The following is a 27649-nucleotide window of genomic DNA, read 5'->3' as shown; positions in this document are numbered from 1 at the left end:
TAAATATAAATAATGGTGTACAGTACATAGTAAACACTGAAAATAAACCTGTCATTTTGAGTAACTTATAAATGTTCCTCCATTACTACCATAAAGAGCTGGTAAGAAATATTATCACTCTGAAGAACTCATGGAATTTTGATATTATACTATTTTGTTTGTACAACTTGATTATTGAAGCAGAATATGTCTTATCTAATAAGGCCACTAATGTAGAGAACAAATTGATCTTATTTTCCTATTTAATATTAAAAACTTTATGGCAATGGACGTATAGAATGGCGATAACTCTCCTTATTTAAAAAAAAAACAACTGAGCTCTTGTTTGCCCTTAAATAAGATAATCAAGGGTTATTCATACATACACACACACACACATTATACCTGCTTGTAGCCAGCAGCAGCTAGGACAGAGAAAAGCGGGTAGCAGGTGGTGTTCCACGTCTCCCCCAGGTACAGGTTCTGTTGACACACAATATGTTGGTACAGCCTCTGTCTCTCTCATCTGACTATATAAAAGAACGTACAATCGTTAACAAAGTCCTGTCGCCCCCTTCTGTTGCTCCACAAACCCCAAAATTCAGAATCATGAATAATACATCAGTGTCTACTGCTTTGGGTTCACGGGTCTGAATCTCTAAGGTTCACGGAGAAGCAGAAGGGGCCACAGGACTTTTGTTCGTGACTGTACCTAAAAAATCTTAATGGGAATCCAACTACCATTACATGTTCCTATATGTACAATAAATTTATTCATGCAGAAAGTTCCTGATATGGTTCAAAGTGGTGGTACAAATACTGGTTTGACACTTGATATTCAGCAGTTGGCGAGATACTCCACCACCTTGATAGGATACTAGTTCACCCAGAGAGTGTTCCACCACCTTGTTAGGATACTAGTTCACCCAGAGAGTGTTCCACCACCTTGTTAGGATACTAGTTCACCCAGAGAGTGTTCCACCACCTTGTTAGGATACTAGTTCACCCAGAGAGTGTTCCACCACCTTGTTAGGATACTAGTTCACCCAGAGAGTGTTCCACCACCTTGTTAGGATACTAGTTCACCCAGAGTGTGTTCCACCACCTTGATAGGATACTAGTTCACCCAGAGAGTGTTCCACCACCTTGATAGGATACTAGTTCACCCAGAGAGTGTTCCACCACCTTGTTAGGATACTAGTTCACCCAGAGAGTGTTCCACCACCTTGTTAGGATACTAGTTCACCCAGAGTGTGTTCCACCACCTTGATAGGATACTAGTTCACCCAGAGAGTGTTTTTTTATTTCTGACCAATATCATGGGCATTTTGAGGCCATGTGCACTTGATATTAGGAGATATTCTGAGGTCAGTAGTAATTACTTTTTACTACAAAAATGTCTGAGTACAATACTGCATTTAAGAAAAAGTATTGGAATCTTCCGATGAAAAAGGGGGTCCAGACCCCCAGTTACTATGTGCTTTCGAAAGGTGTTCATCATCATACATTGCATTTAAACTTGTGTTAACCTTTAATTCTAAAGTATAGGTAAATACACCAGCAAACTTGATTTGCACACTATGGCAGCCATTTTGTATTTATGTAAATTAATAGTTTATCTAAAAAGAAGGATTATGTTTGAAAAATAATATAGTATTTTAAACCTCAGGTTATGGTTAAAATTGGGTAACTTCTCAAAATTTATATATGGTCTAAACTAAAACTTTAGCAAATTTGTTGCTTTGGGCAACCCTGCTTTTGACCTTTGACCTTTACTTTAAAAATTGGGCAACCACCTCTCAAAAATTTTTGCATAGCACTAAAGTATTGATGTGCCAAAACTTGGTGCTTTGACCTAACGTACAACGATCATTCTCCTCACCCACTATAAGCCATTAAACAACCAACCATAAAAGCACCAGGAAGCCACCACTAAAGTCCCAGCAAGTAGGAACAAGGAACTGTCAACCCAACCCAACAGGAGACCCACAGGTAGTGTATGTAAGGACTTACCGTGGGTGCGGCGGACCTGGCCATCATGGACTGGCCTCGCTGGTGCATCCCTAAGGTGGTGTTCCACAGCTCAGGGTGCCTCCTGCGTACCATCAACTCCTGTAGGGGGGGCGACACTGTCTCAGGTGGGGAAGTTATTAAGCCTCAGGATGAGAAGGAGGGGACGAAATTGCTTCTCACAGAGGATATACTACTTGAGGGACATACTGCTTTAGGAGGGTGTAAATATTTGTACTTGGTAACACTGCTTCATGAGGTTACACAGTAAATTATTTGAAGCATTGCTTAATAAAGGGTGTATCACTACTTCAGGAGGGGTGTAACACTACTTCAGGAGGGGTGTATCACTACTTCAGGAGGGGTGTAACACTACTTCAGGAGGGGTGTATCACTACTTCAGGAGGGGTGTATCACTACTTCAGGAGGGGTGTATCACTACTTCAGGAGGGGTGTAACACTACTTCAGGAGGGGTGTATCACTACTTCAGGAGGGGTGTAACACTACTTCAGGAGGGGTGTATCACTACTTCAGGAGGGGTGTAACACTACTTCAGGAGGGTGTATCACTACTTCAGGGTGTAACACTACTTCAGGAGGTGTATCACTACTTCAGGAGGGGTGTAACACTACTTCAGGAGGGGTGTATCACTACTTCAGGAGGGGTGTAACACTACTTCAGGAGGGGTGTATCACTACTTCAGGAGGGGTGTATCACTACTTCAGGAGGGGTGTATCACTACTTCAGGAGGGGTGTAACACTACTTCAGGAGGGGTGTATCACTACTTCAGGAGGGGTGTAACACTACTTCAGGAGGGGTGTATCACTACTTCAGGAGGGGTGTAACACTACTTCAGGAGGGGTGTATCACTACTTCAGGAGGGGTGTATCACTACTTCAGGAGTGTATCACTACTTCAGGAGGGGGTAACACTACTTCAGGAGGGGTGTATCACTACTTCAGGAGGGGTGTATCACTACTTCAGGAGGGGTGTAACACTACTTCAGGAGGGGTGTAACACTACTTCAGGAGGGGTGTATCACTAATTCAGGAGGGGTGTATCACTACTTCAGGATGGGTAACACTACTTCAGGACGGGTAACACTACTTCAGGAGCAGGTAACACTGGATCGAATTATCTAATCCAAATCCTCAACTTTTGCTCATCAACATTGGTTAAATATTTCGTTACACAGACATACATTACAGTATTTGCATCTCACCAGTATCAATCAACCAAAACAACATTCTTCTGTACCCTGTATTTACTTACTTTTCTTTAACCTTTCTTTACTTTACTTGCTATCTTTTTATTTCATAGCTGCTCAACTTTTAAGGTCTGCTCTCGTTTCTTTTCTTCAAATATCTTGAATGAATTAATTGAATGATGGATACATTTATGTTGGATTGGTTTTATCCTGTTACAGCCATCTTGTCCCAAACAGAGGTCCAATGAGGGCCAACCTATATGGCTCCAGTGTTAACATATTTCACTTGTATATAATCGGATAAACTTTCAGTTTTCTCTGTGGGGTTTCGTGATGTTGTCTCACACTCAGGATGGGTTGGAGAAAGGAAACTCACAATGCTCTCTCTTTACATATATTGTATTGGGTGTACAGTGCAGCTTGGTGCTGGGAAGCTGCTGTGTGGTTAGAAGCGTGGAGTAGAGAGAGCTGGTTGGTGCGGAGCTTGCTCAGAGGAGGTGTTGCATGCTGCGTGGCTGTAGGTAGAAGGGCGTTCACGGCAAGGTGAGGTCTTATATAGCGGAGGTAGGCGTGGCTTGATAGCTGACCTCACTTTGTTAGGCGTCGCTAGTAGCCAACCTTAGACCACGAGGCATTGGCTGGGGAACCCGAAAAGGGATCGGCTAGTCAGCAAGAAACGGCAGTTGTAGTTGTAGGGGAAATTTCCACTACAATACTCCCCCTCCCCTCCGGGCGGTGCAGGAGACTTGTTGTCGGCAGGGTTGTATCCCACATGTGAGACATGTGGCGGGGGTGTGGATTAGCCGGCCGCTACGGGAGACGACTCTGTCTAGAGACACCAGATCTGTGGGAGAAGCACAGGTAGAAGGAGGGTTGTGGGTAAGAGAAGGTTGTACAGGCGAGAAATGTGGTGCTTCTCTCGCGGCAGGTACAGAGTCCTCAGTGGCGCCGGGTAGGGTGTCTGGGTCCATAGGGCTGGCTGCAGGGTCGTCAGGAGCAGTAGGTACCTGAGGATGAAAAGAGGGTGCCCAGAAATGTGGGTGAGGTGGTGCTGCAAGGGGTAATGGTGGGCAGACTGGCGGAGGAGGTGCGGGATTAATGTGTTCAGGGCGGTGGGAAGGCTGGCGTGGGGCAGTAGCCTTGAATGCAGAAACTGCCTGTCGTAGTGTTTGTAGTAGGTCGTGACGGACAGCAGGAGTGAAGTGGTCAGGGTCAGAAGTAAGGCGTGTGATGTGCTGCTTGATAGTGGCGGAGGTTATGGCGCCTACCAGTCTCCGTCGATGTCGCTTCGCCGTGTGGTTGCAGGGAGCCTCACAGCGTCTAGCGTTAGCACCAAAACGTTGGTGGTACCAACGGGGTAGATACCCTGTGCTGGGGGCGGCTTCTGAGGCTGGACGGGTGTGTTGGTAGGACGTAGGGCAGGAAGAGGGGCAGCTGCATGCTTGGAGGAACAAGCTGCTCTAGGGTGTCTAACCTGCGGTGTAGGGACAGTAGCAGGTCCCGCATGTCTTGTGAGGTGTTGGTCGTCTGGGGAGCGCTGGTCAGGTTGACGAGACCAGAGAAAAGTGAAAGTGTGTCCGCTGAGTTGTGCGCGGAAGCATGGCGTACAGCAGCGCACTCGTTGAATATTCTGTCTGCCGAGGTTGCGTAGAGTTCTGGTGTTGTAGAGTAATCTACTGCGGACAGGGTGATGCGTACTTGTGTGGGGAGCTTTTGTGCGTGAAGCTGGTGCAGGACAGAGTCGGAAAGTCTGTCTGTGTGCCGGAAGTTCAGTCTACATGTCTCCTCCCAAAGATGTGCAGGCGTTGAGTTTCCGAGGGAGAGAGAGGATAGGTTTTGCAGGAGACTGGTGCGGGACCTCTGGTAACGCGTCTTCAGAGCATCCCGTAGGGCAGCGAATCTGTTGTCAGCTGCAGGGTTGGTGATGGTCTCTGAGACTTGCGTGGCAACTTCTGTGGGCAAGGAACAGATCAGGGCGCCGTATTTCTGTTCGTCTGTAGCTGTAGAGCCGATGAGGCTGCCTCTGTGTGGATAAGCCAGTCTTCAATGTTGTGATTGAAGACTGGGAGAGTGATCAGTTTCTCCTCCATCCTGTGGAGGGGAACCCGAAAAGGGATTGGCTAGTCAGCGACAAACGGCAGTTGTAGTTGTAGGGGAAATTTCCACTACAACTCTTCCTAATTAACGCCTTTACCTGTATCCTTTTTAATTACTTTTTAGAAGAGACCAGGCAAGCATTCGTTCGTTCCATCATACAATGAAGCATATATCATTTACAATTTTTATACTGTGCATCTTAAAATTAATAAATAAATTGAAAACCAATTACATTGGGGTATGCTATAACGAACGGATCCTACTACGAATATTCCTATAACGAACGGTTTTACCTATAAAATTGAGAATGCTATAACGAACGAAACTCCTACAACGAACATAATTTAATTTTTTTTTTTCTAATTTATTGTTTTATTATTACAAATATTAATGATATTCTTTATTTCAGGGGTTTAGATGCATATTTATGCACTTTTTTACAATTTTTACAATTTTATATTATATTTTTCAGTGTTAAGTGGTTGTATTTGGGGGCCTGGAACGGATTAATCCTATAACGAACGAATGCTATAACGAACAAGGTTCTAGAACCAATTAGATTCGTTATAGCATACCCCACTGTATATTACAACCACAATTTTGTTGAATGTTGAGTTGCATAATAAATAGTAAAGATATTACAATAAAAGGCAACAGAAGCATAAACATTAGAAAGACAAGTACAGGACAGTATATCTCTGGACAGTATATCTCTGGTATAGATATAATAATTAGATAAATAAAAATCTAGCAGTAAAGACTAACCTGTTTGGGGATGTCTCCGGTGGTGACACAGACAGGGAGGGTGCGGGAGGTTCTGGGCGAGGCTCGAAGCTCGATGTAATTGAGAGGGTCGGCCTCCACCAGTAACCCCTGCCAGCCTTGAACGACCTCTAGCCACCAGCTGTTACTCAGCCATAGTCCATCCTGCGACCCCATCTCCACAAATACTCCGCCAACCTGAAACGTACAATCTGTATACTGTACAGCATATATATATATATATATATATATATATATATATATATATATATATATATATATATATATATATATATATATATACACACACACAGTGATATCCCCATTAGCCGCAACAATTAGTGCAGAGCACTTCCGAGAATGAGAGATTTCAGGGTAACGAGACAACTCTCAAAGCCGGAAAAAAATCCCTCATCCCCGGAATTTTCCGGGTAACGGAAAAATGTTCTCGGTAGTTCCAGAAATTGCCCATTACATCATCTCTCGAACCCAGAAAAATATCCCTCTTCCCTGGAATTTCCTGGGTAACGGAAAATTTTTCTCAGAAATTCCAGAAAATGCACCTGGTTTTCATCTCTCAAACCAGGAAAAAAACTCCCCCATCCCCGGAATTTTCTGGGTATTGGAAAAATTTTCTTGGAATTTTCCGGAAAATGTGCCCCTAGTAAAATCGTTCCCACAGCCGGAATTTTTCCCAAAATTACGGCTTTGAGAACCAATTTCCGAGAAAATTTCAACTCCGGTTATCGGAGAGTTCCCAGTTTGAGGGATTCCAGCTAATGGATATATATATATATGCTGATAACCACAAGGAAAGAAGAAAACACAAAGTTCCCAAGAACTTTCGTGTAATTCACATCTTCAGGGGTGAGTACAGACTAAGGAGAAGTACAAAACAAGGTGCATACCGTATATCACGGCCTATAAGGCGGCGGGGTGCATAAGACGCCCCCCCCAAATTTCCATTTAAAAAGTAGCTTTTGAGCTCTATTTGCTGTATAAGACCAGTACCCCAAATGTGACACTTACCCACTGACTCAGTAGTCCTTTACCAACCATCCTTGATTTTTTAAAATAAGGCCAATTCACTTCAAGTAATGTCATCAAATTATACCCGCTGGTGTAGTGTAAACACTAGTGACGTCACTGAAGCGTGGTGGGAGTGTTCCCTCGTCTCGGTGGTGTGACTATTTATACAACATGTGGTTCAACAGCAACCACCGTATTCTAATTGTGATGTTTCATTAGGATTTGAGTGAAAAAGGTTACCAGTATGTACTTACTACATACATTTATTACACAAATATATATATATATATATATATATATATATATATATATATATATATATATATATATATATATATATTATATATATATATATATATATATATATATATATATATATATATATATATATATATATATATATATATATATATATATATATATACTGAATATACTATGTACAAAAAATGAATGTTCAATGAATTATTTATGGTGCATTAGGGTACTAGCCACTTCTGATGGGCTATAAATAGCCTTCTTTATCTCCCCTACATCTCACCCTGAGCCAGACGGAAGGGAAGGGTCTTGGTAAATAACATGTTTGCTTATTTTCCATTTACTTTAAATAAATTTACCGAATTATTTGTTTTATTTATTTATTTATAATATACTGTAATATATTAAACACACTGTAATTATTTTCTTTAATTTATAAACTGTTTTGCGACAAAGGAATGTTCTCCAGTAGTGTTTCATTAGGATTTGAGTGAAAAAATATTACGTACTTACACAATTGTTCCTCTTACTTTGACAACACAACATACATACAGTATATTATTTCTCAGTTTTGATCTTTTTTTTAATTTTTGTATTTATTTATAGTTAGTTACTTAAAATAAGGCCAATTCACTTCAAGTAATGGCATCAAATATTACCAGCTGGTGTAGTGTAAACACTAGTGACGTCACTTGAGCGTCTGTAATTAACCGTCGATAGTTTCAAGAATTAATGCACTTTTCCTTTCTTGTCTCCTCACTGGCAAATGGGGGGGGGCGTGGGGAGGGGTGTGTGATGATAGCTGTGTTTATTACAGGGGTATAAATCTCTTTTACGGTATGTTAGACAGGTTTATAATACATTTTTATTATTTTAATATACCGGTAATCTTAATTTGAATCCAGCTTGCCAAACGTAAGTTTCAGTATAAAATAATTAGTGGTAAGACCTTGTGAGTGGCTTACGATGTTTTCATCACCACTCTTGACACACTAAACCAAATATTTAAGAGGTAAGAATTTTAAACTTGGTGGTTTAGACGACCCCCTAACTTTGGGCAGATTTTTTTAATGTTCAAATTTCGTCTTATAGGCCGTGATATACGGTATATATATATATATATATATATATATATATATATATATATATATATATATAATGTGTATATATATATATATATATATATATATATATATATATATATATATATATATATATATATATATATATATATATATATATATATATATATATATATATATATATATATATATATATATATATATATATATATATATATATATATATATATATATATATATATATATATATATATATATAATAACATTAATAGTAGTACTCAGCTAATCATGTCAATTGAACTCCACAGGGTACCGCTGCTAAGTGGAACTGCTAAGTGAACAACAGAACATAGGATTAATTCCAATAGAGTATTCGCCCACCCCAAACTCCACTTTTTGATCTAATAATAATAACTATGTTGTAGTAAAAATTTTATCTTAACTTTATGATGGTATGCACACACAATTAATAATTAAGAGAAATATCAATAATATTAGGTTTTTTAACACTTGCATTAGTAGAAAAGATGGCTGGGCACACGGGGATGGGGGGTTGGTTCCGAGGCAGAGGGCAGATTATTGGCCCTCACCTGTATCACTTGTATCAATTGTATCACTATCCACCACAGAGGTTTGCAGGGCCTCTTTGTCAAACCCCTCAAAGGCCATATAAGTCCATATCCTCACTATAATTATCACTATCACTGACTTGGGCCGGCTGTGGTGGGTGGCGGGTGAAGAACTCGGTAATGTTTTGATGACTGGACGACCTTGTGCGCATCGTGCCCGCGCCGCTTCCCGCGTATACGATGAAAAATTCCGCGTTAAGTGAAAGTTCAGCTCTGGCGAGGCACCGCGTATATGATAAAACGCGTTAAGTGAAACCGCGTTAGGCGGGGTAATACTGTGTGTATATATATATATATATATATATATATATATATATATATATATATATATATATATATATATATATATATATATATATATACACACACATATATATATATATATATATAATATATATATAATATATATATATATATATATATATATATATATATATAATATATATATATATATATATATATATATATATATATATATATATATATATATATATATATATATATATATTATATATATATATATATATATATATATATATATATATATATATATATATATATATATATATATATATATATATATATATATATATATATATATATATATATATATATATATATATATATATATATATATATATATATATATATATATATATATATATATATATATACAGTGATCCCTCGGTTAACGAGATTTCGGTTAACGAGTTACCTCCCATAAGATTCTTTACTTTGGTTAACGAGTTTCTTACGAGCCGACCTCAACATGTTTTCGCTTGCACTTGGCGGTCAACCAGCTGTAGTATTAGTCCGCCAATATAGTAATCGGTTCTAGGGCTTAAATTCCTTACTATTTTAGTAAATATCAAGAATTTTATACTATTCAATACTTTTAAAAGTTTAATATTAAATTTTTTAGTCATTTTAACAATTATTGAACATAATTGAAGGTAAAATCACTAGTTTTATACGCGCCATCCAGCCTCTTAACACACCAAACAAGCGTTCGTCTCTCTCTGTTTTCACTGGAGGTAACATCTTGCTTGAGACTCTCTTCAACTAAACGCTTTTTTTCTGTGTTTCCAAGCAAATTATTGGTCATTTTGAAATTTATTTTACATATTGACAATATATAGCCAGTGCAGTGTTATTTTAAAGAAAATATTCTTTATTTACAGCCAATTTAACTTTAAAAATCACGTGTTGAATTGTTTGAATCCAGCATGGGGCCTAAGAGGTCAAGAAAAGCGATTTCAATCCAAACGAAGCAGGAAATTAAAAAAAAAACATGAACAAGGCATTAGAACAAATGCGCTGTGCAAAGAATATGGCATGTCGACATCAACTGTGTCGACAATTCTTGCACAGAAAGACAAATTTAAAGAAGTGAAAGTGAGAGACAAATCTACAAGAATGTTTAAAAGTAGATCCCTAATTGCAGAAACTGAGAGGTTACTTTTCATCTGGATTAGGGAAAAACAGTTGAAAGGTGATTCAGTTTCTACTGAATTCATTTGTGAAAAAGCCAGGGAGATTTACGAACATTTAAAGACAGATCAACCTGGTTCTTCAGGCACAAAATTTGAAGATTTTTGGGCCAGCAAAGGCTGGCCGTGTGGGGTAATTATTTTACTAGTTGCCACAAAACGAATCTTGGGAATTTTATAGTTGTAATCGGTAACTTTGACAAGTCTAAGACACTTTCCTTCAATGGCATTACTGGTGCAAATTACGTTAAAGCGAGATATTTAATATTTAATTATATATGTTCGTACCTGGCAGTACACACTGAGAACATCGAACGACTGTGGAGCCCCCCCCCCTTCCATAAGGTTAGGTTAGGTCTGGTTGGTTGGTTAGATTAGATTCAAAACTGTTTTTGCGATGTTTGTTTTATGCATCTTTAATACTGTTTACCTTTATTTTTATAGCACATTTTTAGTCTAGAGCAGTGGTTCTTAACCTGGGGGGTGCAAGTCCTAGGGAAAGAGTAGGAATTTCTCTAATTATAATTATAGTTTTTATTCTCTTAACAAGAGCCTGGGCTAATATTGAGAAGTTTATGAAAAAATGCAAAAGTATCGCCTTATAACTTTAGTTTTCTATAGGCTACTTTTTTGACTTAGGGCTTACCATTTTCTGTACTTATTGACCCCCCTCCCTATCCCTCGAAACCCATGGGGGGGGGGGGTTAACTCGTCCTGGACCTGTATACTGCTCGTTGGTGACTGGTGAGCCCCGTTCTCTCCCAGTCTTCTGCACACGTCCGTGGCAATAATTCCTCTTCTCTCACATTTATTCAGTTAAGGCTGTTGAGGTATGTTTTATCCCAGTTGTTATATTTACCTAAAAATAGTAAGCAGCCATAAGTTTATTGGTGAATTGTGAACACGCATGTGTTGCTCTGTTTGTTATTCGCAAGTTTTGAATTCCGTTTGTATTTTATCAGAAGTTGGTGGTGCTTAAAATCATGTGGTGGTAACAGGTGGTTATGGTAAAGTTGTATTTATGATGATATTGATTTGTTTCTTAATAATCATGTGTTTATGATCATGATGTGTTTACTATAATGTTGTGGTGTTTGTTAATATTTACTTAATAATTATGTGGTGGTGTTTATGATCATGTAGTGGTGCTTATGATCATGTTGTGATCATTGATGTTTGTTAATAATCATGTGGTGTTTATGATCATGTGATGTTTGTTAATGATATGGTGGTGTTAATGATCATGTATGATTGTAGTCACTTGTAGTGTTTACGAACTTTACGATCACATGTTTGTTATTGATCATGCGGTTGTGATTATCATGATGTTGTGGTGTTCATGAGCACGTGGTGATGTTTATCTTACCTTACACCTGCCTTATGTTTTGTTCACAGATTTGTGTTGTCCACTGCACATCAAATAATTCGCAATGAGTGCAAAGAAGCGGAAGTATCTTGACGAATATATTCGATTTGGATTCTTGTCTCTCCAAAAAGGTTACACAGAGGTCCCCCAGTGTGTGATATGTTACAAGACTCTGAGCAATGATGGAATGCGGCCCTCACGCTTGGAACGCCACTTGAGGACAACACATCCTGCTCTAGCTGACAAGCCCAAGGCATTCTGTGAAACAAAAAGACACTCCTTGAAGCAAGTTAAGTTGGACGGCAGTGGGGCATTAAACTTCAAAGGTTGTTGAGGCTTCCTATGAGATCGCCATGTTGATTGCAAAGAGCAAGAAGAGCCATAACATCGGAGAGTTTCTCATAAAACCAAGCATACTCCGTGCAGCAGAACTCGTTCTGGGGAAAGATAGTGCAAACAAGCTTTCCCAAATTTCACTATCAAACGATACAGTCAAGGGAAGGATCGATGAATTGTCTCAAGACATCAGAGATCAAATTCTCGACCAAGTAAGAGATTCTCCTGTTTTTGCCATCCAGTGTGACGAAACGACTGACATCGCTCAGTGTTCTCAGTTATTGATGTATGCTCGTTTCGTGTCAGGCAACAGTGTAAAAGGAAATGCTGTTCTGTCACCCCATGGAAAGTTGTACAACAGCAGCAGCTATTTTTCATGATGTATCAAACTTCTTTCAGGAAAACCAACTTTCGTGGGACTCGCTGGTGTGCACTGATGGAGCTCCAGCCATGCTTGGTCTGCAGTCTGGATTCATTACAATGGTGAAAGAAAAAATCAGTCTGTTGTGGGTACACACTGCATACTTCATCGTGAATCCTTAATATCCAGAACTTTACCTGCTGAAATGAGGGATGTCCTGAACGTGGCTATCAAGGTAGTCAACTTTATGAAAGCTGGAGCCTTAAACAGTCGTCTCTTCAAACTGCTGTGTAAGGATATGGAATCTGAACATGAAACCTTGCTTTTTCACACGAACGTACGATGGCTATCAAAGGGAAACATGCTTGGACGGCTTTATGAACAACGAGAAGAAGTAGCAATATTTCTTGATTCGAAGCAGAAGACTAAAAACACAATATTTTTAATTTTTCTTTAAAATCTGGGAGGGAATTTTATTCATAGATGCAAGGGGGGCGTGGAGGGAAGGACCAATTCCTAGAGGGGGACGTGGTAGTAAAAAGGTTAAGAACCACTGGTCTAGAGTCTGAGATGGGAGATACACCAGAAATAAAGGTCAAATTCGTTCATAACAAATCTACTACTGCGTTGCTGTCATTCGGAAATCGAGTACAGTGAGTTCTGCTATAACGCGTGTTTTGATAACGCGAATTTGCTCTAACGCGATTTATGAATTAGGAACGATATTTGTATAACGCGAACGCTTGTTTGCTATAACGCGATTTTTGCTTACTATTTCTCCAATTTTGTGGTACAGTGGGGTATGCTATAACGAATCTAATTGGTTCTAGAACCTTGTTCGTTATAGCATTCGTTCGTTATAGGATTAATCCGTTCCAGGCCCCCAAATACAACCACTTAACACTGAAAAATATAATATAAAATTGTAAAAATTGTAAAAAAGTGCATAAATATGCATCTAAACCCCTGAAATAAAGAATATCATTAATATTTGTAATAAAAAAACAATAAATTAGAAAAAAAAAATTAAATAATGTTCGTTGTAGGAGTTTCGTTCGTTATAGCATTCTCAATTTTATAGGTAAAACCGTTCGTTATAGGAATATTCGTAGTAGGATCCGTTCGTTATAGCATACCCCACTGTATTAACTGTGAATATAGTAAAGAAGAATATCAACAAGAAGCGTTCTGGTGATAGAATTCCCGGTGATGATCGTAAAAGAAAGGATATAACACTTGAAGAGAAGCTCGATTTTATCAACCTCAAAATCACCCTTCTCCCCCATCAAGTAAAGTGTTACATTTACTGTATGATTTCATTATTAGATATGAATGTAACATTTATTTAGACTGTGCTATCCTTTGTGTTAGGCTAACTACTAAATTTTTTCGATTTCGAGTAATCTGCACCTAACCCTATTTTCTCCATAAGCCCTGTTATTTCTATTACGCGATTTTCTATAACACGATATTTTACAAGAACACAATTATCGCGTTATAGCAGAACTACCTGTATTACAATACGAGTTATTAGGGATGTCACATAGGTTGGTGTGTTTTAAGGTGACTAAAGAGGCCGATACGTGACTGGTGGAGTCATTAACAGATGTTGCACACGTGGATGGCTCCATCTAAGGCAGGAGGGGCAGCGGACGCATCTTTCTGGCGCTTGTGTGCCTTGGTTTGCAGTCGGGCTAATTCGAAAGTATTGACACCTTCTCGTATGGAGTAATCGTCTCTCAAGTAAGGGGGGTGATTTGGCCTTTTTCAGGTTAGTCTTAAGACTATCCTTATACTTTTTCAGTTGTCTGCCAACGTTACGTTTACTATTCGTTAGGTGACTGTAAAGTAGCTGCTTTGGCAATCTACTGTCGTCCATGTGGGTAACATGGTCAGTCCAATGTAGTTGTTCATGGATAATGGTAGCCTCGATGATCTTACAGTTGGTGTCAGCAAGAATACTGGCATTTGTTCTCTTGTCTTCCTAGCAAACTCGGAGGATGGAGCATAGACTACGTTGGTGAAAGTTTTCAAGTGCTTTGAGATGCCTCCTGTATGTAACCCATGTCTCACTGACATGTAGCAGGGTGGGTAGAACCACTGCTTGATATACGTATAACTTTGTTGATAATTTCAGCTCCCAACAGCCTAAGACACGGGTACGGAGTCTGCCAAAGGTTTGAGAAGTACATCTGATCCGATGTTGAATCTCTTCTTCTATGTCCACAGTGGTGAACAGGTGGGAGCCGAGATACCAAAAGTTGGTAACATTAGAGAGGGTAGTATTGTTAAGTTGGATGGATGGTGGAGGTGTGGCTGAACCAGGGGCAGGCTGAGAGAGAATCTAAATCTTACGTACATTCACCTCAAGGCCGAAGTGTGCATGCGTATTTGCGTAGGACCGTTGGTGTTCAGGATTTCTTGTAGATCACATTTAATGTGAGTGGCAAGGGGGCGGTCGTCTACATACTGAAGCTCAGTAATGGAAGCTGCCGACACCTTTGTTCTTGCCCGGAGTCGTCTTATGTTGAAAAGACCGCCGTTCATCCGGTACACGATGCCCACCCCGCCAGCTATTGGCACTGGCATGAGTAAGGAAGGTAGCCAAGAAAATGGAAGAGAGAGTTGGTGCTAGTACACACCCTTGTTTAACTCCCATTTGGATGGGAAAGAATGCAAGCTAAGTGCCATTTTCCAGGACACCGCCGCTCATGCCGTCGTGGAGTTGCCTCACAATGGCGATGAATTTTGGTGGGCAGCCAAACTGGCTGAGGGTCCGCCAGAGGGCTTCCCTGTTGACCAAGTCGAAGGCCTTGGTTAGGTCGACGAAGGCCGTGTACAGGTCACGATGCTGTTATCTGCACTTCTGCATCTGGCGGGCAGCAAAGATCATGTCGGTGGTGCCACGGGATGATGTAAAGCCACACTGAGATTCTGGGAGGAGTTTATCCGCCCTAGGTACAGTAGTAGTCTGTTCAGGAGGACTCAGGTGATACTCTTGCTAGCTACGGACAGTAGCGAGATCTCATGATAGTTGCCACAGACTGACCGGTCTCCCTTGTTCTTATAAATATTGACGATGGAGGAGTCTTTAAGAGCTTGAGGGATTTCCTCCTTTTCCCATATATTTTCTAGAAGAGAGTGGAGACAGATAGTAAACAGAGGTTCTCCTGCTTTACACACCTCGGCTGGGATTCCATCAAACCCTGAGGCTTTGTTGTTTTTCATATGTTTGTTGGCAGTAGCTACCTCATCCAGGGATGGAGGATAGCTGAGGTGGGTCAGCTCTGGATGTTGAGGGACCTGCTGAGCAGTCAGGTTGAGCAGCGAATGGTAGTGCTCTTTCCAGCACTGACAGATCTCTTCTTTGTCTTTAATTAGGGAGTTACTGTCGGATGAGTGGAGGGGGGCTGTGCCATGAGTGATTGGCCCATAAAATGTTCTGTGGAATTGAAAAATTCGTGCATCTTGTGTTGATCTGCAAGTTTCTGCATTTCACATGCTTTGTTTTTAAACCAGTCGTTTTTTAGTTTGCGAAGTTGGCGCTGGGCCGCCGCTTTCTTCTTGTGGAAGGTATCAGCTTTGGTCAGTTAAAGCAACACGTTTATCATCGACGAGTACATTGATTTTTGGGTCATTTTCATCAAACCAGTCCTGGTGTATTCTCTCTACCTGACCGATGGTCGCTCTGCAGGTTTTTGTCATGATAGTGTCGAGAATACTCCATTCGGCACTGGAATTTGGGTTGTTTATCAGCCCATGTTCGAGCTGCTCTCTGAAATCATGTGCTATGGCTGGATCCTCCAGACGCTTAGTGTTAAAACCTCTTCTGGAAGCTTGTTGCCTTCATTGTTTTGGGGAACGTGAAGTGAGAGCTTGGCTCTGACTAGCTGATGATGAGTGTCACTGTGGTCTGAGCCACGCATTGTTCGCATTGTTCGGGTGATGAGGACATCTCGGCGATCTCTTTCTCTGACAGTGATGTAGTCAATGAGATGCCAGTGTTTGGTTCGTGAGTGTTGCCACGAACCCTTGAATTTGTCGGCCTGCCTAAACAAGGTATTGGTGATAGTGAGGTTGTGTGCAGCACACTTGCTGAGGGGGAGTAGGCCCTATGATTCCCTGCGAAATGTTAGCATCTTTACCAACTCAGGCATCGAAGTCACCAAGTAGCACAACCTTATCTTCTGTGGGGATAGACATTAGCACTCTGTCATGGTCGGCATAAAAGGCTTCTTTGATGCCATCCTCTGCATCCAGTGTTGGGGCATATGCACTGATGAAAAGGGCATGGCGTGAGTGATTCAGTGGGACTCGGAGCTTCATGAGGCGCTCGTTGATCCCAATAGGCATTTCAGTTAGCCTGTGTAGGATGCGTCAGTGGATGGCAAAGCCAACGCCATAAATGTGGCTCTCCGCAGCAGGCTTGCCCTTCCAGAAGAAGGTGTTACCAGACCTTCGTTCTGTGAGTCGACCCTAGGCTGGGAGCCGGGACTCACTAACGGCTGCTCTGTCGATGTTAAATCTAGTCATCTCTTTTGCCACAAGGGTGGTGGTTCTTGGAGGATGTGCATTTGCGCCTTTATCCAGAAGGGTCCTGACTTTCCATGCAGTGACCATAAGAGGTTGTATAATTTGTTTTGATCTGTGATTGTAATTGTGTTTTCGACCGCATAAGGATGACCTTACTAGGTGCGAATGCCCGGTCAGGTTGATTCTTTAGGCAGACTGTTTAGGGCACCTTTTCTAGCCCCCTCCCTATGTGGAGTGAGCAGAGTGTCTCCTCGAAAGTGCTGCTCAGTCGCACAGACAGGATCAGGGCTGGATTGCACTGCTGCCTAGATCCCAGTGCATTAGCGACCATCATATCTGTGCCGCCCATGTGCAGAGTTGTGACTTGAGACTCTCGGCAGTCATCTCTGGTTGTCCCCGTCGCCACTCGTCCGTCACCATAGGAGTTTTGGAGTGTAAGAGTTTGATGATAATGAGTTGGATGATGGCTGCGCACGAGTTGATTTATGTGGTAAGGCAGGAGCGCAGACTGCAACCACACATCATGACTCTCCCTTTTCCTTATCAAGTGGTGCAAGTGTTGCAACGACTGGGGAGAGGGAGAGTTGCAATGGACTGCTTATAGCCCAGTTTGTTGAGTTTCACCTTAGTAGCCTGTTCATCATACATTGATTTCTTCTGCCAGTGTAGTTGTTGGGTTCCCATGTTGTTTAACTCTTCTGCCTATACCGCCATTGGGGTCTTTGTTGGAGCTCTGTAAGCAATTCTGCCTGATGCAGGACTCCAACACAGATTTTTTTGTACGGGGTTTACTCCCGTAGCCTTATACCTACCGAGGTTAATCCGCAAGGCAGCGGGGCATTGGTTGGTAGGCTCCAGGACGTGTCCACATGCCAGTGGGCCTATGCGTCGTCCCTTTGGGGCCCACTGCTACTCCGAGATCCCCTACTGGTCTAGCCTGGGTCCACGAAGCACCCAGCTACCGTGTGTTGCCACGAGGAGGCACAAAAAGAGTCTTGGTGGTGAAGAGGCTGTGTACTGGCAGGGGAAGTTGCTTCCCTGTTCGCCATGAGGGCTAGCCAGCGGCAGTAGCTGAAAGCGAGAGGAAGCAAGCAGTGCTTGCACCTTAACACTAACATAATGCTGCCACACTAGACGCATTATACCACCCTGTGTTCACACACACACAAAACCATCGGAAAAAACATATTTTCAACTTCGATTTTGTATAGTGGCAGCAAGTGAAAATTTACCTCCCCTAGCCCCATTATTTTCAGAAGGGGGTTCAAGACAGTCCCTAGATGAACCCTTATTTTCGTAGGAAATATTTTCACTTTCCTCGACATTTACTCTCACAGAGGTTTTTGTGTCGTCATACAAAGTAAACTAATTGTACTACACTCCTGAACCCCTAAATGTCTCAAGCGGTACTCTGTCAGATGCATTCTTTAATGCAGTGATTCTCAAACCGGGGATCCGCGAAAAGTTTTTGAGAAATAGTGTGTTTAACGTTTGTGAGAGATTTGGCGATTCCAATTTGCAGGATATTTTGGATTTGGGTTGAAATGAACAAATGCTTTGGACTGTGATTTATCCTTTCATTACTGACAATATTTGTATGTGTCATGGTATATAAGGGGTCCTTGGTTAAAAAAAGTTTGAGAACCCCTGCTCTAATGTACACGTACAAGTACCAAGTGAAGCTTTCTCGTCTTCCCTAGATATTTCTCTTGCCATAAATATTGCCTCTGTAGCCCAACTGCTTGGCTTTCATTGTTTATGAAAATGCATTCACCATCACATCTTCATTATGTCCCTACCAGGCCTTGCCTGCTGTCGCTTTAATGAGTTATGAACCCCCCCAGTGTGTTCTGGCAACAACGCTCTATAGTGTTTTCCTGTATGTCTGAGCTGCCACTTAATGATGAGTATACTGTACTTGGTTCTTCAACAGCAGATGAGACTATTTCTAGTAGATATAGATGAATTAATAAATAAGCAATGAATATATGAACGAATTAATAATGAATATGAGAATGAATAAATGAATCACAGTAATACCAGCGATATGAAGAAAAAAGTAATCTATAAAATAATAAAATTCAAAGTTTATTCAGTGGAGCCAATATAAGTTTCGACAGAGCAAATCGTCTGTATTTATATGGCCGTTATTTTCTCCTCATTTTATAATTTCTCCTAGTCGGGGCCATAATGGTTCTCGAGGTGTGGAAATTTCAATCTTTTATTGTCTTTATATTCGCATTTAAGCTTCAAGCGTGCTCCCGGCAGGGGTATTTATGTCCAGTGGACATATTTACGGTTATAATTATCTTAATTTCTGTATTAGCTCATGTCTCACCTAAACTCGTTGTATCGACCCACAAGTAGAGATGGAAAGGAGGAGACAGATATGGTCCAGCAGCACAGTGTATGTGATAGACTCATCATCATCATTGGTTTACGGTTATTTTCCACGCTTGTATAGGTTAGCTGCGATTACCTGATGGCACCTGTTCTGTAAAACCACAACGGGATGTTTCCTCCACCCCTCTCACTAACACATACCCAGGACGATGGCCCAGAAAATGTAGCGGAGACCATGAGATGGATACAATTCCTTGAACTGGTGATCCGGTTACCATTAGGCTTGTTGAAGTATAGATTTATGGCTGGATGCTAACTCTCTGGGCAGGAATAGCTGACAAGGCAGTGTCACAAGTTATACCTACACAAAACAAAATTTGGGGACTGGATGCAAGAATTTTAAGGACACATCCAAAGTAAAAATAAAGGACTAAATATATATGTTTTCCACACAATTTGTATAGACTGAAATAATAGACATGTTCATTTACCGTGTTACCCAGCAAGTCCCTGATGGTCCTCTCTATGGCCTTGTAGGAGGTGATGTTCTCCCAGGGAGGGTGGTCAGGGTCAGTAACTGGAGTCCCCAGCTGCTGATGATGGCGGAAGCGTCCTGAGGTCCTTCTGGATGTAGGACTGGAGTGTGATGGAGGGGGTAAGCGTGGTGCGTCCCAGAGAGGGTGGTGATGGAGAGGGGCGGCATGCGGTGGAGGGTCTATCATGTGCCGCAGGTAACGTACCAGGCGGTGGTCGTTGTTATTAATGATGGGGTACCGGAGGTTCCATCGCCAACACGTGACTGTCACACAAGTTGAAGTATTAGTATGGAATTTAAAACGGTTTATTTAGCCTGATTAATACAAAGGGAACAGCAACAACAGTACAGTGTCGACATGGTTAGGATTTTAGTGTGCTGCAGCTTTCTTGAATGTGCAGTACGTACATTCACTCGCTATAGTTTCGACGCACCCTCTACCCCTACTCCTGGCTCGAGGGAAGCAGTCAGTATAATGATGGTAATAAAGTGTTGTGAAGTCGCTAAAAAACCTGTATCGTGCATACTGTATATTCTCAAATATTACATCATGAACTGCTATTCGTACAATCCAGCGAAGCTTCGAGCTACCATGTTGAACCACTGAACAATGGGTGGGGGGGAGGGGGGGGGGGTGAGAGGGGGAAGGGACGTTTGGTATGAAGCCAGGGCTACCCACTTCCATGAGTCAGGAGTAGGCGCGTGAGTGTACATTTATCTGATGAAAATTATTAAGCAACATAGGAGAGTCGCATCCACAGGCTAACTCTTCGTACATGCAAAAGCTAGCATGTTAGTGCCGTTCAGGTGTTCACATTATTATTATTATTATTGTGCCGTTGAATTAATACAATTAATTTTGTATTTTAAAATAATACCGTTTTCATGCATATATTACAAACAAGGGAAGTTTATCACCATGACATAAGATGGTTGATTTTCAGGGTATACACCACAACCCTTGTAAATGGTTGTCTTTATTACTTAACTCGTAAACACATTTCCAGTGTGTATACAAAATTTCGATTTCGTTTTATGGGTGACCAAAAATTTACTACTGGATTCTGTCGTCATTAAATTGGTATAGATGATAGTCCTAGGTGGTACAAGGAAGCGTTTCCTTCAAGTTTAGAATATCATCAACCTTGTCAGAAAGGTGTCCTCAGGTATACCTTGTAAGTCTGAAGAAAAAAAAATCCTGACACGTTTGATATTTGAGACAAAAAAGTATTTAGAAAATTATGACTGGACACATGGGTTGTCTTACGATATAAAAACTATCTTTGAGAAAATTCTCCTGGACACACGAACGATGAAACACTCACTCTTAACACAGTGTTTATGCATATATACGTTCTCTCGGCCCTGGGTGCGGTGTGGCTGGAGTGTGTGGGTGAGGCCGCCCTCCTGCTGATATAGGTATATCTGAGCCAGCGTGAGCAGTGTTGTCCACGTCCACCAGATGCCCAGTTGACCCATCCTCCTCCGCCACTGTTGACAATCGACAATTAACAAGTGTTCTGAGAATAAACTTCGTGCTAGTCGCATAATCAAAAATTTTTATCAAATCGAACTTAAATAGTTGGGTGCATGTATAGCGTGCGGTCTACAAGATATTTAAGTTAACTCGGGTTATATAAGGTCAGGTCAGGTTAGGTTAAGCTCGGTTCGGCTCGGTTAGACTAAAGATATCTTTGTAGACCGCAAGCTATAGTAGGACCAATAGTTGTTTATCAGTGCTCTATCATAACTAATTTGTAACTGAATTTGATCCACACGATACTTCTATTATTTGAGATTGGTACAGCTTCAATCAGAAGTTCGTTATCCACCCTCGGTAAAAGGCGCATAACCTGTTGCACCCTTCCTAGACGTCAAGTCACTACGCTGAACCCCCCACCAACAAAGTCGAACTGACAACGGACCAGTTATATTCGACCGAAGACTCGCCAAAAAGAGATGGAAAGGATATTAATGTGAATACTGGCCAACGTTAATGCTTATGGATGATAAAGATGTTAATATACAGCTTATAAGAAAAAACCGTAGTGATAGGATTATGTTTCAAATACCAGAATACTGTACAATGGGGAAACCGGTTTCGAATGAACACTATAAGAAGTAGTTGAACAGAGCTCGTATATCAAGAATCTTCGATGTATTCATTACTTGAAGTTTTCCGTATAATAATCTCTCTCTCTCTCTCTCTCTCTCTCTCTCTCTCTCTCTCTCTCTACGAAAACTTCAAGTAATAAATACATTGAAGATTCTTGATACATGAGCTCTGTTCAACATGCCATTAAAAACGGGTGTATTACCATAATCCTGGAGGGTAGCGAATGTGATATCAGTTTTCAAGAAGGGAGATAAATCACTAGCCTCTAACTACCGTCCAATCTGTTTAACATCAATTGTAGGCAAGCACAAGTTGATCAATGATTCCCAACATGGTTTCACAAGTGGGCTTTCATGTCTGACAAATCTATTAACATTCTTTTTAACTGTTTTCGAATCGGTGGATGATGGGCACAATTATGATGTGGTATACTTCGATTTAGCAAAGCCTTCGACAGAGTCCCTACGAGAGACTAATAGGAAAAGTGGAGGCTCATGGAGTTGGAGGAGATATTCTAAAATGAATTAGGGCCTGGCTACATGGCAGGAAACAGCGAGTAAGCATTAACGGCATTAAATCTGATTGGAGTAGATATCAGATGAACAACGTTGTTATAGAGAAATCCGACCGTGAGGAAGACTTAGAAGTAATGATAAGTAGGAATCTTAAGCCAAGTAAACAATGTGTATTTGCTCGAAACAAGGCGAATAGAGTACTTGGGTTTATACAAAGGAGTGTTTAGCGAGGTTATCCTAAAACTACTGTATATCTTGCACTTGTGAGACCTTACTTGGATTACGCGGTTCAGTTTTGTTCACCGTGCTACAGAATGGATATAGAGTCCTTAGAAAGAATTCAGAGGAGAATGACAAGACTTATCCCGGGAATTAGGGACCTTGAGTACAGAGACAGGTTAAAGCATCTTAATTTGCACTCCCTCGAGAGACGTAGAGTGAGAGGCGATAGGATCGAGGTGTATAAATGGAAGTCAGGGCTAAACAAAGGTGATATAGCAAAGGTACTCAAACTATCCAACCAGGAGCGAACTTGTAGCAATGGTTTTAAATTAGACAAATTTAGATTTATGCGCTAGCTAGGTAAACATTGATTAGGAAAAAGTAGTGGATAAGTGGAGCAAGTTACCAAACATCATCATTAACTCGAACACGCTGGATAGCTTCAAATATAGGTTGGACCGTTATAGGAGCGACGGGTTGGGTGTAACCGGGACTGCCCAGTATGGGCCAATAAGCCCGCTGCAGTTTCCTCCATTCTTATGCTCTTATGTTATAATGTTCATTCGATACCGGTTTCCCCCATTGTACATGTATTCTGATATTGGATAGATAATCCTATCAGTTTTTCTTTCTTGTAAGCTGTACAGTATATTAACACATCTCTATCATAACATTAACGTTGGCCAGTATTCACATTACTGTAATTTCCTCCCCATCTCTTTTTGATGAGTCTTCGTCCGAATAAAACTGTTCCGTTGTCAGTTCGACTCTGTTGGTGGGGGGTTCAGCATAACGTGCTAGTGACCTGAAGGGTGCAACCAATGTCTAAATAATTAGACTTTGGTTGCAACAGACTATGAGCTCTTTACCGCGGGTGTATAACGAACTTATGAACGGAACTACAGTTACTCGTAAATTATGTCCTCCCCGCCACTCCATCCTCCTCCGTATTCCCTCATATTTTCATCCTGCCACCTTCCCCTACCCTCAGATTTTTTTTCTTTCTCTATCTTCTCCCTGTTATTCTTTTTTCCTTTGGCTCCGTTCTTTCCTCATTTTCCTATTTTTCTCACTAACAAGACACACCGGTAATGTTTTCACTAACTTCGGTTACAAAGATAAATGCTTCTTAGTTAAATTCGTGTTCCAGTGTTAAAAAACTTCACGAAGACCACAAAGTCACGTTTTTTATTTCTGATAGAGAAGATTGTCTAACCTTAACTTCATTTAACGATTTTGGGTAGTTGCGTTAAGGGTGAGCTTAGGATTTTTTTTTTTTTTTTTTTAAGCTCACCCTGGCGCAGGTCAATGATCCACATCAGGGCCTGGGTGGCGAAGATATATAATGATAATAATAATAAAATACAAATTAAAAAGATTAAATATAATAATAATATAGAACCATAAACAAATGCTAAATTAAAAAAAATCAATTGTGAGATATATGTTGTGTTGTCAAAGTAAGAGAAACAATTGAGACCCTGCAATTGTGTGTAAATGAGGCACAAAATCAGATCAGCAACCTGGGACTTGGTCATAATTTTCGTGATGCCATATGGCAGCAGGGTCTACCATTAGACAACACATTATGCTTCCAATATCTTCCCAGGCGGTAGTACCTCCCTGTTTGATAGCTGCCTTACTGCCTACGACCTACTACCAAACTTTTAAAATGAATATGGTTTCGTGGTCCTGTTCGTGAAGTTTTTTCCAGCTTTGGTTATTATACACGAAATCACTTGCCTAATATATATATTTTAAGACTCAAATTATAATTATCACTGAAATATAACAACATCAAAGTCGAGTGTGGATGACTGAATATGTTTGGAATACTAAGCACTGAATATATTATTGCAATATAATTTCACTTCAAACTTAACGGTATATTTTCATCCCAGAATTTAACATTAAAGAATAATTTCACCACAATGTAACAACACACTTTAATTTCACATTGCTCACTTTCAGTTTTGGTTCGTTACATTTCGGTAATTATTATTTTTATCTTCAGACAAACTGTCAGTATGGTCAGTTGTTTCTTCACACAAACTTAGTATGGTCAGTTGTTTCTTCACACAAACTTAGTATGGTCAGTTGTTTCTTCACACAAACTTAGTATGGTCAGCTGTTTCTTCACACAAACTCAGTATGGTCAGCTGTTTCTTCACACAAACTTATTATGGTCAGCTGTTTCTTCACACGATCTTATTATGGTCAGCTGTTTCTTCACACAAATTCAGTGTGGTCAGCTGTTTCTTCACACAAACTTGGTATGGTCAGCTGTTTCTTCACACAAACTTAGTATGGTCAGCTGTTTCTTCACACGAACTCAGTGTGGTCAGCTGTTTCTTCACACAAACTTGGTATGGTCAGCTGTTTCTTCACACAAACTTATTATGGTCAGCTGTTTCTTCACACGAACTTATTATGGTCAGCTGTTTCTTCACACAAACTCAGTGTGGTCAGCTGTTTCTTCACACAAACTTGGTATGGTCAGCTGTTTCTTCACACAAACTTAGTATGGTCAGCTGTTTCTTCACACGAACTTATTATGGTCAGCTGTTTCTTCACACAAACTCAGTGTGGTCAGCTGTTTCTTCACACAAACTTGGTATGGTCAGCTGTTTCTTCACACAAACTTGGTATGGTCAGCTGTTTCTTCACACAAACTTAGTATGGTCAGCTGTTTCTTCACACAAACTCAGTATGGTCAGCTGTTTCTTCACACAAACTCAGTATGGTCAGCTGTTTCTTCACACAAACTTATTATGGTCAGCTGTTTCTTCACACAAACTCAGTGTGGTCAGCTGTTTCTTCACACAAACTTGGTATGGTGAGCTGTTTCTTCACACAAACTTAGTATGGTCAGCTGTTTCTTCACACAAACTTAGTATGGTCAGCTGTTTCTTCACACAAACTCAGTATGGTCAGCTGTTTCTTCACACAAACTTAATATGGTCAGCCGTTTCAGTCATCGCATAAGCTGTAAAAACTGTGCTTAACTTCAGGGTAAATATGCATATTACAACAAAAATTTGTTTTCTGGTGGATTTTGGTGTGATTAGTTCAAATCTGACCTTTGTCGGAAATCACTCGTTTGTGATTTAGCCCCCCACCCCTCCTCCTCCTCCTCCCTATAACTATAATGGGGAAGAGCGTGGAAATTCGGGGGTTTTTTTGAGGGGGGGGGGGAGGGAGAGCAAAAAAAAAGTGATTTGTGGATTATACAATACAACCAAACTAAACCTTACTTAACCGGGCCCTCGGTCGTCCGCGGCTAGGGCCATTTGGTAGGTAAAAACCCCAGAGTTGCGTGGTCAGCCTCCACAATAATATAAATAGCCGTTACAGTATTTCTTACCTTACCCTGAGTCAGGGCCAGGTGCTCTGATTTTATTTTATATTTTTTTTTATTCAATAACTTCATTATTATAAATTTGCGACGGAAGTGTATAAAAGAAATTTATAATGGAAAAAATAGTTCTTTCGATTGAATGAAGTAAATTTATGAAATTCTATGGTTGCTGTAATCTGCACAATAACCAATTTCAGTACTTTCACCTTCCCACATTATATAGTTAATTAAATTAGTTAGAATCGATCTGAATCACTTTGGCGCTCTAAATAATAATAATAATAATAACAACAACAACAACAACAATGGAAAGACGTCAGCAATGTTGCGCCACAAAATAAGTGAGTTTACGCTCACGTGCAATCTTATAACAGAGAATATACGCTGTACAGCCACAACACAACTCGCATAGTTCGTCGTACACATTAAGATCAGAATATACAGCCTAAAACCCTCAACTAGAATGTAGTTACGTAAATATAGACATTGCGAGAGGAAATCCGACACAAGACATTTCTACTCACCCCCGCAGCTGCCATCACTGGAATTTAAATCCCAGTTTTCCTCATTGCCAGCATACGTAGCGTCAAGGATTTTCCTTATCTCGTTACTTGTCACTTTTATCCTCTGCGTCACTGACAGTTCGTTGGGCGGTTGGTTACGCACTATTGGCAAGTACTGGGGATGTACTGGCTCCTGAATGTATGAGTACCTCTGTACCTGCGCCACTGTTGATCAAGTCTGGTCTTGCAAGGGCTCACACTCGGTGCCATCACAACGCTCTCTGGCAGGTTGTTCCAACAGTTTACAATTCTCACTCCGAAAAAGCTTGCCTTCTGTTTCTGGACTTAGACTTCTTCAACCTTGAGCTATGACTCCTTGTGGGGCGAGTGTCCATCAGCTGATTGAGTAGTGCCTTCTGAGATGTCTATACACTTCAATTAGGTGTGTGTCGGCGTTTCTGACCGCCTGCACGTGATAAATCACAGGCTATCACTAGTGCTTTATTTACACCTGATGAAAAACAAAGTGGTGATCTCGTGTCGACGTCTATATTATATATTTATTTATAATAACTTCCCATTCAATTATATAAGGTTTTTGCATGAGTATTATTTAAGCGCGAGCAACTTGCCAGTGTGTTGTGACAGCACCGAGTGTGAGCTGTTTCAAGACCAGATTTGACCAACACTGGAGCAGGTTCAGATACATTCAGGAGAACCAGTAGTACTATCGTGGACAAAAGTTCGCTCCTTCCCAAGCTGAAATAGTATCGACCCGCACAGCACACCCGCACCAGGTTAAGTCAGTTCGGAGACTCATTCCCGTGTCTCAGTTTCACTACAGGGAGCGAACTTTTGTCCACGATAGTACATGCCCAGTACTTGCCAACAGTGCGTAAGAGACGTGAACGACCGCCCA

The 27649-nt window shown here is 40.7% G+C and overlaps 1 protein-coding gene across 3 annotated transcripts in view; it reads right to left on the bottom strand.

Annotated features, from left to right (window-relative positions):
• Positions 1 to 362: 362 nt before the first annotated feature.
• The window catches only part of LOC121867577, a 42170-nt gene continuing 14883 nt past the window's right edge, over positions 363 to 27649 (bottom strand). Inside the window, exons 1-6 of one of the 3 annotated variants that reach the window (XM_042367584.1) lie at positions 26752 to 27430; positions 21342 to 21507; positions 19973 to 20280; positions 6061 to 6255; positions 1993 to 2091; positions 363 to 462 (exon numbers count right to left, since the gene is read on the bottom strand). In XM_042367584.1, the coding sequence (XP_042223518.1) occupies positions 379 to 462; positions 1993 to 2091; positions 6061 to 6255; positions 19973 to 20280; positions 21342 to 21507; positions 26752 to 26766 (867 nt within the window). In that variant the 5' untranslated portion in view covers positions 26767 to 27430 and the 3' untranslated portion in view covers positions 363 to 378. Of the gene's footprint in view, positions 463 to 1992; positions 2092 to 3712; positions 4043 to 6060; positions 6256 to 19972; positions 20281 to 21341; positions 21508 to 26751; positions 27431 to 27649 lie in introns of those variants that run through there. The other 2 variants (XM_042367585.1, XM_042367587.1) reach the window with 2 other exon arrangements.

Source organism: Homarus americanus, unplaced genomic scaffold, assembly GCF_018991925.1.
Source record: "Homarus americanus isolate GMGI-L3 unplaced genomic scaffold, GMGI_Hamer_2.0 scaffold45956, whole genome shotgun sequence".
NCBI classification, from domain to species: domain Eukaryota; kingdom Metazoa; phylum Arthropoda; class Malacostraca; order Decapoda; family Nephropidae; genus Homarus; species Homarus americanus.
This window is presented reverse-complemented; position numbering and strand designations above follow the sequence as displayed.